This window comes from Oncorhynchus nerka, linkage group LG24, assembly GCF_034236695.1.
Source record: "Oncorhynchus nerka isolate Pitt River linkage group LG24, Oner_Uvic_2.0, whole genome shotgun sequence".
Taxonomy (NCBI): domain Eukaryota; kingdom Metazoa; phylum Chordata; class Actinopteri; order Salmoniformes; family Salmonidae; genus Oncorhynchus; species Oncorhynchus nerka.
The window spans coordinates 43,289,590-43,310,065 of record NC_088419.1 but is presented as its reverse complement, the minus strand read 5'-3'; the positions used below and the strand labels follow the sequence as shown (position 1 = coordinate 43,310,065).

At 43.7% G+C, this 20,476-nt stretch overlaps 1 protein-coding gene across 2 annotated transcripts in view; it reads left to right on the top strand.

Moving 5' to 3' along the window:
* The window catches only part of LOC115108027 (A-kinase anchor protein 12-like), a 55,464-nt gene extending 36,628 nt beyond the window's left edge, over positions 1-18,836 (top strand). The window contains exons 3-4 of one of the 2 annotated variants that reach the window (XM_029631898.2): positions 8,851-13,581; positions 16,694-18,836. In XM_029631898.2, coding sequence (XP_029487758.1) covers positions 8,851-13,538 — 4,688 coding nt within the window. In that variant the 3' untranslated portion in view covers positions 13,539-13,581; positions 16,694-18,836. The other variant, XM_065008918.1, reaches the window with a different exon arrangement.
* Positions 18,837-20,476: the final 1,640 nt, after the last annotated feature.

Genomic DNA, 20,476 nt, shown 5'->3' with positions numbered 1-20,476 from the left:
TAAATAATAAATAAAAAAGAAAAGGTCTCCCCCATGAGACCCTCTCCGGGATACCTTCTCCTGGGCTCTGGGTCTTCCTGTATCCTGTCGGGCACACAAACTCAACTCCCTCGTCTTAGCTCGGGTAACCGTATCCAACCACATGGAAGTCACCTCACTTCCCTCAGTCCTCCTGTGTGCTTCCCTTCTGGCAGCTTTATGGGCCTTGCACAGCTGATGAGCAATCCACCCTTGATTACTCACTAGCTCGCAATCAGCCCCAATTAGTCCTGGCTGGAGAGCCCGTCGAGACCTGGCACGTCCAGCGGATGGAGCCATCGTCTCGTGATGTATACACCATCTGTTACCAGGCCTCGACGAGTCTCCCCATCATGGCTGACCTCCTGTACGCCACACTACTGTTGAACTTTTTCCCAGTAAAGTGTTTATGTCTATCCTAACCACTGGTTACTCGTCTGGTCTCTTCTCAGATTCAAACACAAAGACCAGGGAGGTTTTCCAATGCCTCTCAAAGGACACCTATTTGTAGATGGGTAAAACAATAAAATAAACAGTAATTGAATATCCCTTTGAGCATGGTGGAGTTATTATTTAGACTTCGGGTGGTGTATCAATACACCCATTCACTACAAATATACAGGCGTCCTTCCTAACCCAGTTACCGGAAGAGCAAGGAAACCGCTCAGGGATTTCACCATGAGGCAAATGGAGACTCTACAACAGTTAGAGTTGAACCTTTTTGGGATAGGGGGCAGCATTTTCACTTTTTTTAATGAAGTTTTATGTTAAAAACATCCTAAAGATTGATTCCATACTTAGTTTGGCATGTTTCTACGTGCTGTAATGGAACTTTTTGAACTTTTCGTCCGACGTTCAGCGCGACCTGATCGCGCTTTTGGATTTGTTTACCAAACGCCCTAACAAAAGAAGATATTTGGACATAACTGATGGACATTATCGAACAAATCAAACATTTATGGTGGAACTGGAATTCATGGGAGTGCATTCTGATGAAGATCATCAAAGGTAAGTGAATATTTAAAATGCTATTTCTGAGTAATGTTGACTACCCAATATGGCGGGTATCTTTTTGGCTGCTTTGTTGTCTAAAGGCTGTACTCAGATTATTGCATGGTTTGCTTTCTCCGTAAAGTTTTTGGGAAATCTGATACAAGGTTGCATTAAGGAGAAGTTTATCTAAAGTTCCATGTATAATAGTCGTATCTTTATCAATGTTTATTATGAGTATTTCTGTAAATTGATGTGGCTCTCTGCACAATCACCGCATGTTTTAGAACTACTGAACGTAACGTGCCAATGTAAACTCAGATTTTTTTATATAAATATGAACTTTATCAAACAAAACATACATATTTTGTGTAACATGAGGTCCTATGAGTGTCATCTGATGAAGATCATCAAAGGTTAGTGATTAATTGTATCTCTATTTCTGCTTTTTGTGACTCCTTCCTCTCTTTGGCTGGAAAAATGTTTTTCTGTGGCTTGGTGGTGACCTAACATAATCGTTTGTGGTGCTTTCGCTGTAAATCCTTTTTGAAATCAGACACTGTGGCTGTTAGGGCTAGCCCTGATTACTGCCCCTTCTGGAGGAATTCGGTACCCATATAAAACATGATACATTTTTGTCAAAAGTTGCTAATATATGCATATAAAAAATATTATCGAATAGAAAACACTCTAAAGCTTCTAAAACCGTTTAAATTTTGTCTCTATGTAAAGCAGAAGTGTCAGGGCATGCATTCTCCCAAAGTCTCTCTTGTAATGGCAAAAGTTGCCACCACTTTGACGTCATCGTATACGCACTTACCAAGCAGTTATAACCATGGGAACAGTTTCTACGTCTTCAGCGCGAAGCCTGCTTTCGATGAGGCGTGTAACTGTGAGAATCGCGCGCTCACAAGACGTTCAGCGTGCCGAAAGGTCTCGGTCACGCCGAAAAAAAGTGTACCCAATGCGCGCTCTGAAGTTTTTCTCTCTTTTCCTCAGGATCGATTGAACAACGTGTGTGTGTCTGTTCGCCCTCACGATTGCTGTAGACCTTTTTAACCTATTATTGCTGCGATCCCTGTACAGGGATCAACATCAGGGGAAATTTCAGAGTGACAACTAAAAATACAACGTTGTAACATTAAGCATTCTTGAAAATGTATCCTTCAAAATATTAGAATCTTGGTAATCAAACTACGTTTTCCGATTTAAAATAGCTATTACAGAGAACAAATACCATGCTTTTGTTTGAGAAGAGCAATCAACAACAGAAACATTTTCCACCATGACAGTTTTTACACATTCACATCTGAAGGTAAGATTATGACTTACATTCTGATATCCTGCTCTTATTTCTCTTCCTGAGGGTCCCAGTGATCAAATGAAGTGCTGTTTTCTTTGATAAAATACATTTTTATAGCCTAAATCGAAACATTTTGTAAACCGTTTGTGCCGTGAATTCCATCTCTATCATTTTTTTAGAGCATTCGACGTGATTACACAACGTAAACAATCGTTTATCTAGTCATGGTTGGTTTCAGTGCATTCCTCTGGATGTTTGCAACACAGCCAAACGTCATAGTTATTTTTGCGGGGAGTATTGACCGAAGTGAACTGATTTGAAGACAACGAGCAATTACTTCCTTGCTCACCAATCATTTTTGCGAAGCTTCATTGATTGACTGTATTTCTGCCCAATGACCACTGATCTTTTTTAAATCTAGCTGGGTAGATAGCCAATGAGCTGAGGTAAACGCCAGTATGTAATGGTTTTGGGTTGGACCACCATTCCTTGTTTGTAAATACACGCGTAAGGAACTCCATTCTCGCCTTGACTATCACAGGACTTGCTGTGATGCTTGTTACACGCAGCAGTATTTCCAACGATTTCATTGAAGAAGTCTAAAGTGAAAGTGAAAAAGTGGAAATGAGAGATTTTTTTTGAGGAATCTTTCAGTGTTATGATTCAAACAGGAACTGAGGAGCTGTTTCTGCAAGGACAGGACGTACTTCTGGACGGGTAAGTGCTAATGCCGTTTTATGAAGGAAAAAAAAAATATATATATATATTTTGCAATTTGCAATGAAGTGTGTGTGTGTGTGTGTGTGTGTGTGTGTGTGTGTGTGTGTGTGTGTGTGTGTGTATGTATGTATATATATATATATATATATTCCATGTCAGATTATATTTTCCATTTTTTTATTCAAATGGAATGGAGTAGAACAGCAAACACACACATGGCCACTGCGCCTGCTACTCCTCTCCATTTCCATATGAAATAGCCATTGAGTGCTGTTCAGGGGAAGGCAGGCCCACAACAATGGCCGGAGTTGAATGGAACAGCACTTCACCTTAGTGACTGTTCCCTCTGTTCTATACAATAAATATCAACACAATATATTTGTTTTATGTTTTCTTTCACAGTGATAGCGACTCCGACTGTGCCAAGCTGCCCGCTCTACCTCTGCCCCCAGTGGTGTTCATATGCCACAGTTCATTACTGCAGGCATGACTGTGCCTCAGGGCCAAAAGGGCACAGCATGGAGGCGTTGTTGTGTTCTGTGTCGCATGAACTGCACCACTTGTTCAGTTTGCCTATGCTTTACATCAGAAAGAGACTGCTATGGGACATGGCACAGGCAGCAAAATATTGTGTAGAGGACTTCCAAAGGGTGTACTGTTTTTTAAAAATATTTATTTTCTAATATTTTTTTAAACATCCGCTAGCAGTCCTAGGCAGGTTAATAGCTGTAATAGGAGAAAACTGAGGATGGATCAACATTGTAGTTACTCAACAATACTAACCTAAATGACAGAGTGAAAAGAAGGAAGCCTGTACAGAATACAAATATTCCAAAATGTATCCTGTTTGCAATAAGGCACTAAAGTGAGACTGCAAAAAATGTCAAAGAAATGGTTTGAGGCAAAACCACACAACACATCACTGAGTACCATTCTTCATATGTTCAAGCATTTTGAACAATTTCATAAAAACATGTTTTCACTTTTCCATTGAGATATTGTGTATAGATTGGTGAGAGACATTTTCTAATTCAGGCCAACACATCAATGTGGAATAAGTCAAGGGTTATGAAAGGCACAACACAGCACTCCGGGTCGCATTAGGCATCGATTTGTTTAGGGTGCATTACGGCCACGAAGGGGATGCCGCCGAGAAACTCGAGGCATTATCAAGTGCTTGTCAAATTGTGAATGAGAGACTATTGGAGTGTGTACAGCTTGCACACAAACAAACAAAGCAGAGCTCATGCCTTTCAAGCAACTTTTTTCATATCAACAGTCTCATCATACAGCCTTACAATGTATTGAAATTTTTGTAGAACAATTAAAGCTACATTAATAACTCTAAATTAAGCATATACGTAGGAGTACCGATTTCTTAACCGCTCAAGACAGAATAGCCGTTTGGAGAAAATATGTATTTTATTCAGCTTTGTTCAATTGTGTTCTTCATACTATAAAATAATGCCACGGAATATTAAACAAATCTTGTCTGCTAAATTAACCAGTGTAGCCCACAGCCATTTGGCATAGCCACATCAGGATCTAACATAAGGACAGCTCAGAGTATTTTGGGTTCTGAGAATAGGAAATATACTTATTCACGTCACTAAGGTAGAGAGGGTAATGGATAACGCTTATATTATGTCAAGATATGTTATTGCTAGCCATCAGGGATACTCTGGGAGTAGACGAGATACAGTCTGGTACCAGTCCCTTTGAGCATGGTGAAGTTATTATTTACACTTCGGATGGTGTATCAATACACCCATTCACTACAGGTATACAGGCATCCTTCATGTGAGTTGGGGAGGAGTGAGCACTTTGGAGCAGAGGTCAGGTCAGATGAAGTGAGGAAGAACAGATATCACTACAGGTTCTGTCTAGCAACAGAGATGTATTGGCTGTTCAGATGTGTACGAGGAGACTCGGCATAGGAGAAAGGGCTGCAAGTGCTCGTGTGAATATGTTTTCGTCGATTCAGCTGATTGATCCTTTGGGAAGAATAAACTTGCTTTAAGCTTTCAGTGTCCGAGTTCTTAATATAATAATTAGAACCTAACAATATGCTATAATTTTTTTCTAAAATGGACTACATTTTCTACATATCATGCTTCTTTTAGACCGGTCTAAAATAAATAATGGATTTATTGTGAAGGTGTAGGCTATATTACATGGATTTATTAGACTTTTCCAGGAGATGATAAATGTGTTTGTTAATTAACGGTCAATTACTGTGAGACCGACAGTTAATTGTTTGACAATCACCAGCTGATGACATTTCATGACTGCCACAGCCCTAGCCTCACATATCTCTCTTAAAATATAAATGTTTTTAGGGATATACGGTGCATTCTGAAAAGTATTCAGATCTCTTCCCCTTTTCCATATTTTGTTATTATTATTCTAAAATTGATTAACAGGTTTTTGGGATTTTTTGAAAATGTATTACTAATAAAAAACAAATACCTTATTTACATGAGGTTGAAGGAGTTCAGATCTGGGGAAGGGTTCCAAAAAAATGTCTGCAGCATTGAAGGTCCCCAAGAACACAGTGGCCTCCATCATTCTTAAATGGAAAAAGATTGGAAACAACAAGCGCTGGGCGCCTGGCCAAACAAAGCAATCGAGGAAAAGGGCCTTTGTCATGGAGGTGACCAAGAACCTGATGGTCACTGACAGAGCTCCAGAGTTCCTCTGTGGAGATGGGAGCACTCCACCAATCTGCAGCACTCCACCAATCAGGCCTTTATGGTAGAGTGGCCAGACGGAAGCCACTACTCAGTAAAAGGCACATGACACACCACTTAGAATTTGACAAAAGGCACCTAAAGGACTCTGACCATGAGAAAAGAGATTCTCTGATCTGATGAAACCAAGATTAACCTCTGGCTTGTATGCCAAGCGTCAAATCTGAAGGAAACCAAGCACCATCCCTACGGTGAAGCATGGTGGTGGCTGCATCATCCTGTATGGATGTTTTTCAGCGGCAGGGACTGGGAGGAGGGAAAGATGAAATTAGGTACTTGATGAAAACCTGCTCCAGAGCGCTCAGAACCTCAGACTGGAGTGAAGGTTCACCTTCCAACAGGAAAATAACCGTAAGCACACAGCCAAGACAACGAAGGAGTAGCTTCAGGATAAGTCTCTGAATGTCCTTGAGTGGCCCAGCCAGAGCCTGGACTTGAACCCGATCGAAGGTTGTCAGAGGGAAAATTATTCATATTGAACTGTATTCTAATACTGTTGTTTTATGGGTAAATTGCGTGTGTGTGTGTGGTGGGGGGCTAGGGGCCTGTGTGTGTGAGTGTTGATCTGGCAGATAGAGAGTCAGAAGAGAGAGTGACATGGTCACTATGAGGATATGAGCATGTTTGTCTGATTAAGAGACTGTGTGTGTCTCCCAGTCTGGGTGTGTATCTAGGTAAGGTGATATCCATTAATAAAAAATGCTGGGAGTTTGTTTTGAGAGTCCCAGCACCAGATCTGAGCTTTCCCCTGCTGTAGGGGGATGTCACAGGAAAGAGGGCCTCATAGGTTTACAGAGCCTGTGAACTTATCCCACCCCCAGCCCACTACCTCCACCCCACTTCTGTCAAAACACAGATACACATGGCAGGAATTTCAGGCAGTGTGTGTGTATGTTTCTTTTTATCTCACCTGTCACTAGTTCAACAGCCACATTTTTTTCCTGTTAAATCAAAGTTTATTTGTTGCATGCGCAGAATATAACAGGTGTAGACCTTACAGTGAAATGCTTACTTACAGGCTCTAACCAATAGTGCAAAAAATGTATTAGGTGAACAATAGGTAAGTAAAGAAATAAAAACAACATGTTGATAGAAATTAGGTAGAACTGATTTAAGTTTCCCTGCATTAAAGTCTCCGGCCACTAGGAGCGCCGCCTCTGGGTGAGTGGTTTCCTGTTTGCTTGTTTCCTTATACAGCTGACTCAGTGCAGTCTTAGTGCCAGCATCTGTCTGTGGTGGTAAATAAACAGCTGCGAAAAGTATAGCTCTCTAGGCAAGTAGTATGGCCTGCAATATATCACAATATACTCTACTTCAGGCGAGCAAAATCTAGAGACTTCCTTAGTTTTCGTGCACCAGCTGTTGTTTACAAATATGCACAGACCAATTTTTTGCTGTAAGATACGGTTGCAGAAACAAGTTGTCAAAATAAGTTACAAATAACGCAAAAAAAACAAAAACATTGGTGAGGTGCCCGTAAAACTGCTGCCTTTTCTTTTGGCGCCATTTTATAACCTAAACAATAGAGAAAATATGTCTTACAGTAGATGCATGAGTGGATGAAGTCAGCTATAATTTTGGAAAAAGCAACACAGCCGAGAGGTTTACAGTATACCCTTGTCTGTAAGCTTTCTTTGTTTTGAGACTGAATCTTTGTTCAAGCGATGGCAATGGAATTGTTTTCATTGTGAAACATGCTGCAGTCTCCTCCAGGGCTTGTTGTTGGCTGGTGTCAATGATCAAACCATTCTTTTTTTACTTAATCTGACTGCAATTAATCTATCAAATGATTGAATCCACTCAGGGGGTCAAAATCTCTCAGCTATTGTTTTTGTAATGTGGTGATCTTCAAATGTTGAAGATGGAATCTTTAGATACAGTTGAAGTTGGAAGTTTACATACACTTAGGTTGGAGTCATTGTGCCTCTTTGCTTGACATTATGGGAAAATAAAAAGAAATTAGCCAAGACCTCAGAAAAAATTGTAGACCTCCACAAGTCTGGTTCATCCTTGGGAGAAATTTCCAAATGCCTGAAGGTACCTCATTCATCTCTACAAACAATAGTACGAAAGTATAAACACCATGGGACCACGCAGCCGTCATACCGCTCAGGAAGGAGACACGTTCTGTCTCCTAGAGATGAACGTACTTTGTTGCGAAAAGTGCAAATCAATCCCAGAACAACAGCAAAGGACCTTGTGAAGATGCTGGATGAATTAGTTACAAAATAATCTATATCCACAGTAAAACGAGTCCTATATCAACATAACCTAAAAGGCCGCTCAGCAAGGAAGAAGCAACTGCTCCAAAACCACCATAAATAGCCAGACTACTGTTTGCAACTGCACATGGGGACAAATATCATATTTTTGTGAGAAATGTCCTCTGGTCTGATGAAACAAAAATAGAACTATTTGGCCATAATGACCATCATTATGTTTGGAGGAAAAAGGGGGATGCTTGCAAGCCGAAGAACACCATCCCAACCGTGAAGAACAGGTGTGGCAGCATCATGTTGTAGGGGTGCTTTGCTGCAGGAGGGACTGGTGCACTTCACAAAATAGATGGCATCACGAGGCCGGAAAATTATGTGGATATATTGACGCAACATCTCAAGACATCAGTCAGGAAGTTAAAGCTTGGTCGCAAATGCGTCTTCCAAATGGACAATGGCCCCAAGCATGCTTCCAAAGTTGTGGCAAAATGGTTTAAGGACAACAAAGTCAAGGTATTGGAGAGGCCATCATAAAGCCCTGACCTCAACCCTATAGAAAATGTGTGGGCAGAACTGAAAGTGTGTGTGTGAGAATTGAGGCCTACAAACCTGACTCAGTTACACCAGCTCTGTCAGGAGAAATGGGCCAAAATTCACCCAATTTATTGTGAGAAGCTTGTGCAAGGCTACCTGAAATGTTTGACCCAAGTTATACAATTTAAATGCAATTCTACCAAATACTATTTGTAAACTTCTGACCCACTGGGAATGTTGAAATAAATAATTATCTTTCTGTTTGTGGGAATGTCTATTACCTCAACCTAAAGATGAATACTTATCTCTGTCATTTCAGTTGATGGCGTGTCCGTGTCTCGGAAGGAGGAGGTTCTTGAGACGATGGACTCCCTCCAGGCTGTGGTGGCCTCTCAGGTGAACAGAGAGGAGGAGGAGAACGAGTCTTCTGATGCCAACAACATCACCAGGCCTGAAGAGAAGGTTGTTGAGGAGAAACCGGGCGAGGCCAATGAGGTGGGCTTCAAGAAGATCTTCAATTTCATCGGCTTCAAGTTCACTCTGAAGAAGGACAAGAATGAGAAGACTGACCCGGTGCAGATGCTGAAGTTGATGGACAAGGAAGTGGAAGGAGGGACAAAGGGGTCTGAGGAAACTAAGGAGGAAGCCGCCACTGCAGAGGAGGGGAAGGCAGCGGAGCCAGAGACCGCCACTGTTGAGGCTGACTTCTCTGAAACCACAACTGAGGCTGCAACTCCAGTGGATTCCCCATCTCAGACTGTGGATGGAGACGCTGCAGAAAAAGAGCCCTCGGACCCAGCTGCAGCAGCAAATACCCCACATGGCCAGGAGGCCCCCCTATCCCCCTTCAGAAGGTTCTTTACACAGGGAATCTTCTCCAATCAGCGCAAGAAGGCAAGTATCAAAAGTGCCAAAGAGAAGGAACCAAAAGAGAAAGCTGCTGAGGAGAAGATAAAGGAGGGAGAGGAGAAAGCAGAGGCTGGGGTGGAGGAGGAGCGAGAGAAAGCAAAGGAAGGGGTGAAGGAGGTGGAGCCCGTGACAACACCGGAAACTGAGAAACCTGAAGTATCTGCGGAAGAGATCAAAGAGGAGATCCAAGCCGAATCTGCCATGGAAACCTCAGAAGCTGCTGTTACTGATGACGCCAAACAAGCGGAGGAGAATGTTGAAGAAGCTGTGGAATCAGACAAGGCCCCAGTTGAGGTCACCACCGAGGCTGAGCTTTTCTCACCCCAGAAGAAGGTCAAGGCCCAGGGTAGCCCACTGAAAAAACTGTTTACTGGGGCTGGCCTGAAGAAGCTCTCTACCAAGAAACAGAAGAAAGACAAGAAAGATACGGAGACCAAGCTGACCGAGTCTGGGGAACAGGCGGCTGAACAGCTCCAGTCCTCTACAGAGTTGACAGAGGTCCAGAAACCTGACAGTGGGGCATCATCTCCAGAGGAGTCTGGTGAGCATGCCATCGGGGTGGAAGCCACCCAAGCTGAGGCCAGCCAAGAGGCTGATGAGGAGGTAACAAGCTCAGACGAAGGGAAGAAGAAAGAAGGTATAATGCCCTGGTCCTCCTTCAAGAAGCTGGTGACACCCAAGAAACGAGTCAAGAGGCCCTCTGAGAGCGAGGACGAGGCAACTGTTGAGAAGGCCATGTCGGCCACCCTGTTCTCCACTGACAGTGCCGTGTTTGTGGAGAAAAAGAAAGAGGAGCCGGAACTCCCTGAAGAGGAGCCAAAAGCCGAAACCACAGAGGACCTGGAAGGCACCACAGAGGACCCCAAAAAGATGAAGATGGACACCTCACTCTCCTGGGAGGCCCTGATGTGTATGGGCGGAAACAAGAAGAGGACCAGGAAGACCTCTGACTCTGAAGATGAGGAGACCAAAATCGAAGAGGAGGCACCACCAACTGGGGAAGAGCAGGTTAAGACAGCAGTCTCTCCTTTTGACAGCTCTGGAGAGGCAGATCAGGAAAACACAGTGTCATCCCCCGAACCATCCACTAGCCCCGCCGCAGGAGACTCCACATGGGATACTCTCAAGCGTCTTGTCACCCATAGAAAGAAGCCCAAAAACGAGGAGAGGACAGATGAATCTGGTGGCGAACAGGTAATCTCAGACAGTGAAATTCCCAAAGAAGATTCCTCCTTCTCTCTGAGGAAACTCATTCCCGGACGCAGAAAGAAGAAGGTGCTTTCCTCCAATCTGGGGTCTGGTGAGGAAGATTCCGACACACCAGCCGTGGTCCCTCTCTCAGAGTACGACAATGAGCACGCCGAGAGTAAAGAAGAGGCTGAAGCCGAAATGACAGTAGAGACAAAGGACTCTGAGGAAGCAGCACCAATCACTCAGGTCCAATTGTCCATTGAAGAGAGATCCCCCTCTTGGATCTCAGCCACGGCTGTCATGGAAAACCTCCAGGAGATCCCACATGATCAGCTGAGTGACATCCCAGAAGAGGGTGCCGCCACCCCCAAATCTGCTGACACCACCATCGCAGAGGACATTGCAGAACAGACCTTAGAGACAGTCCCATGCCAAGAGCAGGAACCTGAGTTGTCTGTTGCCGAGGTGACTGCAAATTCTGATGCCAAGAACATTTTAGAGCAGATCCCAGAAACAGTCACTTGCCAGGAGCCTGAGCTGTCTGTTTTTGAGGTAACTGAAGAGATGATCCCAGCCACGTATGGCGAAACCACCCCTCTGCCCAATGAGCCTGAGACAGAGTCTTTGGAGGTCCCGCAGGAGGCTGTGGAGCTGCTCAGTGATCTTCCAAGCCTGACTTCTATGGAAATCATAGAGATCCAACTGGAGGAGGCTGCTTCCATCCCAGAACCCACACCGCCGATCAAGTTCACCGAAACCAAATCAAAGGTTGTCTTGATGGTGCATGAAGAAATTGAGGGTTCTGCCATCTGCACTGACCTGGGCACCAAGGAGATCACCAAGGTGGCTGTGGAGAAACTTGTAATTCCCACCATGGAATGTCTACCTGAGATCAGCAATGGTCTGTCTGCTGAGATGCCGGTAGAAGATAAGGCTGATCCAACTGAGGCGGCTGACGCTAATGAAGACCCAGTATTCAAGGCTCAAGTGGAGCAGGTCGAAAGCATATTCCTGGAGCCGCCACTAGAGGAATCTATTGAAGACATCCCAGATCCTGATATAGCCACTGAGGGTAAAGAGCATGAAGATGAAAAGGTCGCCAGGGTCAATAATATCAAGATGGAGGTTGAAATTGTTGAGGCCCCTGCGGTGAATGAGAATATCGTGGACCTCATTGTACCAACTGTTGAAGACTCCATTGCCGCTAACATTGTGGATGGCTCTGAGGCACCTGTCATTGAGGTCAAAAGTAAAGAAGAGACGGCCGCTGTCGAAGAGATTGCTGCTGTAGAGGAGGTGAATGAGCCTGCTGCCCAAAAAATGGTCACTTCACTAACTGATGCCAACCAGCCCACAGTCACTGAAGTGTGCGAGGCAGCCATTGTTGCCCCTGCTTTAGAGTTTGCCATTGTAAAGAAGACCACGTACCTCGTCTGCCCACTGTCCGAGTCCTTGGAAACCCAGCAAGTGGAGGTCACAGAGGCTGTGGCAGTGGAAAAGCTCTCAGTGGCAGTTGCAGAGCCCACTGGCGATGACCAAATTCAAGTGCAGGTGACTGAGGTTGGCATTACAGAGGCTGAAGAGACAAAGGAGTCAGAGGCCATGGAGGAGACGGGCTTGGTCATCGCTCAGGTGGTTATCCAGAGTGCTGTGAAGAAAGTGTCTGAAGCAGAGTTTGAACCCAAAGCGCCTGCCTCTGCCACTGCTACCATCACAACTGAAGATGCTCTACCAGTCCAGGCGGTAGCAACGATAGAGAAAGAGATTGAACTAGTAGCAGAGGAGAAACCTGTCATTGCTGAAACACCTGTAGTCCAAGTTGAGGAACCAGCACCAGAAACCCCAGCAGAGGTGTCTACTACTCCAGAGGCACCAGCCGAGGCTGAAAAACCACCAAAGGAAGTCCACGAGGCTGTCCAGGTCATTGAGACCATTCCAGTCACAATTGAAATCACAAAGAGTATCATGGAAGAGTTTACCAAGGAGGTGGAGTATGTTCTCAAAGAGGAAGTAGAGGAAATTAAACATGAAGTGGAATTAAAGCAAGCAATGGAGGTCAATGTAAGTGTGGAGAAAGTTGTTGAAGTTGTAACAGAGGTGGAACAGACAGAGAGTGAGACAGATGGAAAGGCAGAGGAGGAGATCAAAGAGGTAGAGGGCAACATTGAGGCATTAGAGGTTCAGGAAGTTCCACAATCTGAGGTAGAGGAAGTAGTTAAGGAATGCCAACTTGAGGTTCAACAAGCTGAGGTAATAACGGTGGTTCAGGAAGTGATAGCAGATGTTCCCACTCCAGAGACAGCTGAAGAGAAGTCAGAAGCAACGATTGTAACAGAAGAGACCCCAGTCCCAGATGCCCCCACAGAGACTGCTGAAGCCCCAGCCCAGCCAGAGGGGACAACTGCAGAGGTCGTAGTCCCACATACCACACAGGTGGTCATACAGGCAACAGAGATCATTAAAGAGGCAGAGGAGGAAATCATGTTGGAGGTGGTAGAAAAAGATGCCATTGTAAGCTCACCAGAGACAAAGGAAGCTCCGGCCAAAGAAGACACAACAGACCCTGAACAAATGCCAGACACCCCCACCCCTGAACCCACACCAGATACCCCCGCCCCTGCTCCAACTGTTGCCGATGTTGTCGAAACAAACATGAAATATGACAGTGCCGCAGTTCAGGGAAAGGTATCGGATGACCCCCAGACAGCACTGGAAGAGCATCAAATGTATGTTTCAATAGAGGCTGTGGCTGCCATCCAAGATGCCCCCGTTAACAGCATGGAAGAGGAGGTTGCTGTTGCCATGGCTGTGACAGTTGCCAGCCCAGCGGAGGCAGCGGCAGAGAAGGCGATGTCGGTGAAGTGTGCGGAGGTGATGGTGCAGGTGATTGAGGAGGTGGTGAAGTAGATCAAACCTGTCTCCTAAGAGCTTAAGGCAGCATCGTGAGCAGGTGAGCAGTCTATATTATACAATTACCTGTTTTAAGCAATGAGTGGATGTTGTCAAAGAGTTCCAAAAATATTTCCCCATAATTACTGTAAATGCATTTAGTTAATGTTAGTCATCTGATCATACCCTCTGCCTTGTCTTCTACCACAAGAAAGTGAAAGAAAGCGTTTTCTTGTGTTTTACCAAGGAATCAAGTCTAGATATGTTATTATGGTTATTTTATTCCACTAGCAAAGAAAGAGTGATAAAAAAGAGTACCCACATTTATTTTGTTGTTTCCAGAATTCCTTTGTCGGGTATCACACAATATTCTCATGGTGGCTTTTTAAAAATAACAATGGGCCCTATTTTTATTAGGGGGAAGGGAGAGTGAGAGAGAGAGCGAGAGATGTAATCTACAATATATCCCAAAAAACATTCTCCACTCAGACACATGAGTCATAAAGTTATTAGAAGAAAATTCAATCACTGAATGGACTTTTCTAGATAACTCAATTGCCTAATTGCTATCCACAGGATGGGAGATGGAGACCAGTTCCCTTTCAGTCAGCACTCTCGGTACAACACAACTTTGGGGAGTCAGACTCTCACGACTTTGACAAGTGTAAGCGTTAGGCTCAGATTCATTAGTAGAATTTTCCCACTCTTCACCTCGATGTGAGCAATAACGGTTCACTCTACTAAAAACTACATTTTTGGGAACACAAGACTATCTAACTTTGCGCCATCCAAACTAGCCATCCAAAATGTATTGTGTATCCCACATGTGATTTCAATCATTCATGTCCCTCTTCCACATTCAGACAGTTGTCTTCCGTGTCTTGTCACATAAACTGAAATTAGGTGAACTATTCAAATTTTTGCAACCAGGAAATGGCGGAGCGATTTCTGCATAGTGCATCCTTCAGGGATGGTTCTTCTGTCGGAGGCCCAGAACGACTGGTACAGTCAATATTCTGAAAAGGGAAGGGTCTACGTTCCATTCTAGACCTTCGTACCCTAAACAAGCAACTCTGGGTTTGCACATTCAGGATGCTCACAAACCAGAGGCTGTTATGGTCCATGCGTCCCGGCGATTGGATCGCCACAATCAACCTGAAGGAGGCATATTTTAATGTGCCCATGTACCCCAGTCACAGGAAATGTTGGAGGTTCCATTATGAGGCAATAGCCTACGGGTTTTTGGTCCTGTTGTGCGGTCTGTCCCTCTCGCTTTGTGCCTTTTTAAAGGTAGTGGAGGCAGCTCTGGCACCCATGAGGGGCCAGGGGCTGAGTGTGTTGGCCTATCTGGATGATTGGCTGATAGCAGCAGAGTCAAGGGAACAAGCGATGTTGCACACATCCAGGCTAGTGTTCCATATTCAGTCTCTAGGTTTTATTGTAAACCAGAAAAAGAGCTGTCGGACCCCATTGCAGTGCATTCTGCTCCTGGGTCTAGAGTTAGACTTGCACGTGAATCACAATTTTTATATCCATGCAGAGGCCTTCCTCACCTGGCATAATACAGGTATGGAAGGCTCTTAGAGATTTACCCAGAAAGACTCACAGCTGTAATCTCTGCCAAAGGGGATTCTAACATGTAATGATTTAGGGGGTTGAATACTTATCTAATCAAGACGTGTTTTTTGTGTGTTTTTTTAATCTTCTACAAATGTTACAATTTTTCTAAGGGGTGTGATTACTTTCGGAACGCACTGGAGCATCAACAAATCAACATAATTTAGTTGAGAGGGCCGGGCCCAGACTATTCTGTCTGCAAGGACACCCTCCATGAGAGGGCTGTATGTGTATAAGTGACAGGCGTTTGAGCTCTGGTACCAAGATAAAGGACTTGTTCATTTTCAGTTCTTTGTGAGAGACATCCTAGTGTTCCTACAGGAGCTTTCCGAGCAGGGTCGGGCATTCTCCACACTGGGGGCCCAACCCCTGGTTGTTAGGTTCCTTAAAGGTGTGTGCTGTCTCAGAGCGGTCTCTAAACCTATTGCGCCAACATGGGATTTGGCTATGGTTTTGGAGGCGCCTTTTGAGACTCTGAAGTCGGTGGATCTTAAGATTCTCTCCTACATGACCTTTCAGCTCATGGCTTTGGCCTCAGCTAAACGTGTTGGGGACCTGCACGCGTCACCCATATACCCTTCCTGTACTCAGTTCGCCCCTGGCAACGGTAAGGGGACATTGCATCCGAATGCTGCCTTCTTCCTGAAAGTCATGGTTATGTCCCACAGGTCTTTAGATTGAGCAATTTCCCTTTGCTTCTGAAGAGCAACAGAGGTCACATGCCCTGTGTCCAGTACGAGCTTTGCGCACGTACATTGAGCGGACCTGGGATTTCCGGTTAGGTGACCAGCTTTTTTTCTGTTTTACCAGCTCACGGCAGGGCACTCTCTAAGCGTCTCTCCCACTGTATTGTGGAGGCTATCTCCCTGGCAAATACCAGAAAGGGCCAAGGGTTACATAGCGTTGTTTCGCGCCCACTCCAACAGGTGTCTGGCAGCGTCTTGGACATTATTTAAAGGGTTGACTGTAGGGCATATTTGTGCTGAGGCGAGCATCACCACTCACATTTGTGAGGTTTTATTGCTTGGATGTCACTGCTCCCAGCGTAGCCCACAGCATGTATACAGCTAGGACAGGAGAGGGTCATTAGGCAGCATGTCCCATGTGCACAATACCCAACTACTGCATCTTGAGGGGTGGAGGTCTGGGTGGTCTGCAATGGGCCATTTCATTTGGTATCCGTTGGGGCCAGCTTCTAGTTCCCCATAGTTGTGTTGTACCACGAGTACTGACTGAAAGGGAACGTAATGTTATGAATATAACTACTGTTCCCTGAAGGAGGGAAATGAGGTACAACACCTGTTTGGCCCCGCACCGCCCGTTCCTAGGCTCTGTGAAGTGCAGTACTGAATTGAAGGAATTAATCCGAGCATTTTTTTTATCACCCATGATTTTTGGCCTGATTTTTGTTCTTCAATCGAGGTCGCTAGAGTGCAACTGCCCATAGTTGTGTTGAACCTTGTTTCCCACCTTCAGGGAACAGTAGTAGTTATAACGTGTGTTTCCAAGGATAATGGTATCCATTTACTAATAACATGTATTTCTCTCTACCTCAGCTGTAGATGCAAGATGGTTGACTGGAAGACCGACTGTCCTGACCAGGAAGGGAGTGATAGTGAAAAAGGGAGCGAGAGAATGCTCTATGGAGAAACACACTGAGACTCAGCTCCAACCCACCCTGCCCAGAGTGACTGAGCGACAACTTCACCCCTCTCCTTCCCCCCTGCCCCCTTCACCCCCTGTCCTGCAGCACCAGCCCCTTCACACAGAGGTGACCCCTCCCCACCCCAGGGGTGAAGCATCAATCCCCCTAAACACACACTAAGCCACTGTCCTAGTCCCACACATCTGAAGCTTCCCACCTGGCTGATTATCAATGTGATGTACGCTTCCTGTCTTGATGAGCTTCCATCACCCTTGCTGCAACTCGGGAGTATGCTGTCCCATGGAGAGTGTGGTGTGTGTGTGTGTGTGTGTGTGTGTGTGTGTGTGTGTGTGTGTGTGTGTGTGTGTGTGTGTGTGTGTGTGTGTAAAGTGAGTTCGAGAAAGTGTGTGTGTGTGGTCTTAGAGTTGGAGGATTATTATCTTGTTTATTGTATTTATATTTTGTGAGTATTTTCTCATTCTCCCCATCCTTTATCTTTTCTATTTCTGATTGTATAGAATATGTTCCCTATTTTCTCATATATATGTAAAACAAATTCTACCTTAACAATGGTACAGATGTGATTTCAATGGCAGGGTCCGGTATCATTGACTACAGAGGATGACTTAATGTGAATAGACAGGGCGTGAGGTGAAAGCCTATAGAAGTGCAACAATCTTAAACTTTAACCTTTGACATTATACTTACCTTCAGCTTTCAGCCTGACAATATATTGTCTGCTCCTACTGTAGATAAAACATACTTCACTGTCTGACTGACTGTGAAAAAAGTATTGTTACTTTCTGAAATATATGGTGTGTAGAAATACAATAAAACACTATAATACACTGCAATGCAAATTTGCTGACATAACAAGGCCTAGGAGGATGTAAAGTTGCATAATGGTAAAGGCCACGTACTCTCATGCAATGCCATTTGGCCACATAGTGGTGCTATAACAAGCGATTGAAAAGGGAAACTCCCCTCACCCCATGTGACCTAAAGTCCTGAAATTCAGTACATAGGTCCCTCCCCTCACAAGGAACAAATTTGCCTTAAGAACACATAATGGGCTCCATGATGAATTATTCGCTATTTTTAATTTTGTGGAAAAACACTCGATACTCCTCTGGCACTGAATGATCGATCTCCACAGAACTTGGTACATGGCATCTACAAACAAATTTAGGAAAAAACAAAGGCTAACATTTCTTCCATGAAGGGTATCTATATTATTATGAAGGTAAGTTAATGTTTTCGTTATGAAGATTGCATGTACACTGATTTGTCTATCTAAATAAATAGGGTTTTGAAATGTCATCCTAAGGCTTGCTTGATACAGTATACAGTACAAGTACGCCAATAGTTTTTGCAATAATGTGTTTTAAGAACAAGTACTAATGCATGCGCTGTGTAACGTTGATATAGTCCATCGGAAAGGTTATTTCTCAACAGGTTACATCTGACACAAACATTTCTAAACTATCTTGAGTGGCATAGCGGTCTAAGGCACTGCATCTCAGTGCTAGAGGCATCACCACAGACCCCCTGGTTTGAATCCAGGCTGTATCACAACTGGCCATGATTGTGAGTCCCATAGGGCGGCGCACAATTGGCCCAGCGTCATCCAGGTTTGGCCGGTGTAGGCCATCATTGTAAATTAGATTTGTTCTTAACTGCCTTGCCTAGTTAAAGGTTAATAAAATAACAACGGTGATCTTATCAATGAGCAAAGTAGGCAATGCATCTGAAGTTATGTTAAACTACATTTTTTAGCCATTTCAAGAATGTTTATATGAGGCGAAGTAGTGTGAAATTCTGTCATAAGCAAAATATAAATCGATGTGTTTTTTTTCCTGGTGCCACACCAGTAATGCTTTCTTGGCCTTAAGTAAACAATGTAGTAAATTAGGCCAAATTTTACCAGAGCGAATATCGACAAAGGGTCTTGGAGTATGTGTTCATGTAGGATAACTTTTGAGAATGAATGGTGATATACCACACATTTTCTTTGTTTGATGGCAATGTCAATAAATAACATAGTTAGGTGGCGACCTTTGTTTCCAAGTATGCATGTAGCAGTTAAACTGGTGTGGTTGTTACTGTCATTCCAAAAGCATTACCAACATTTTCTATCTTCAGAATGTTGCCAAGTATGGTACTATGTTGCAGAAAAAAGGAAGGGAAGCACTGCTAAGGTACACAATAGTAGGGTTTGGTCGACATGAAGGCGCACTTTCGTAGAAGGGGAACACTGGTAATCAAAAATAAAGGAGGACCAGGGCACTCTTCATATAATTAATTAAAATGCCTTCATTTCTAAGACATGTTCAAGGGAAACAAAGGTGAAAAACGACAACGCGTTTTGGCTGCTTGGCTTTGGCCGGGAGTACAAAGATATGATAAAACCATGTCCTCTTTTGAACAGCTTTTTCCAATCAACCCCGATTTGAAGGGGGAGAGGTTACATAATTCATTGGACAATACCTAGTAAGCAATACTATACTCATTAAAAAGTGAAATACTGTAGATATGTTATCAAAATGCAAATAAAATGACATAACCAAATCATCTGCCTGTAGCTCAGGACCTGAATCAAGGATATGCATATTTCTGAAACTATTTGAAAGGAAAAACTTTAACATTTGTGGAAATGTGAAAAGTATGTAGGAGAATAACACATTAGATATGGTTCAAGATAAAACAAACAAAATAACAAGTTTTCTTTGAAATGCAAAAAGAAGGCCATACATTAGGAATATGGGTGTAATTTAGATGTTGTCCAGAAGATGGCGCCAGTGTGTGTGCATCAGACTGATTCTACATAATATTTTTTATCCCTGGTGTCCCTCAAGAGTTTGCCCAAATATATCCAAGTGTCTGAATTGGTCAATTGATAAATTCCCAAGTACGTAACTATAGAGAACATGCAAAAATATTATGGTAATAAATTTGTCATACATGATGGATCATTAGCTTCCCTACATAAAAGACACTAACCTTCACACATCTAGATGTCCGGACGGGGTTAGTGTGGAGCCAGAGACAGCCGAATGGTCAGACTAAAGGATCCAGATCAGTTAGAACTCAAGTTTACTATTACTTATTTGATTTAACCTTTATTTTAGCAGGAGATGAGCATCAACCATTTTACAGATGAGCCCTGCATCAATACATCAAATAAACATATTATACAGAGTATGGGGAAGAACTAATTGAGCTATGCATAATGCAAACTCCTCTTCGACCAGTTTATTTTCAATGGAGAATGAATCCCGTTGCGCGTGGGCTTAGCACAATGGCCTTTACTCATACAAAGGGCCATCACATACTCATGTAAAGCCCAGCTCATTGGCTAGCTAGTTATACTTCAAACACGATCGGTGGTCATTGGACCAAAATACAGTCAATCAAGTGAACACCACCTGTCTTATTGGTGCGTAATGTCTGTCCTTCATGGGCTAAAAGAGGTGTTGTGTAGCCAATACCTAATGTAGAATGGTGAAACAATGTTTGGTTGCCTTCTAGAGTGTCTGAGGATTGCACAGTAATAGAAGTTTACTGGGTAAAGCATGGTATAGTGTTTATATTTCATCAATTGTTTTGATGGAAGTTGAGTCGGAATTCATGAGAAACGCTGTATACAACATGGATCATGATAGGATATAAAAATGTATTTTATCAAACAAAACTA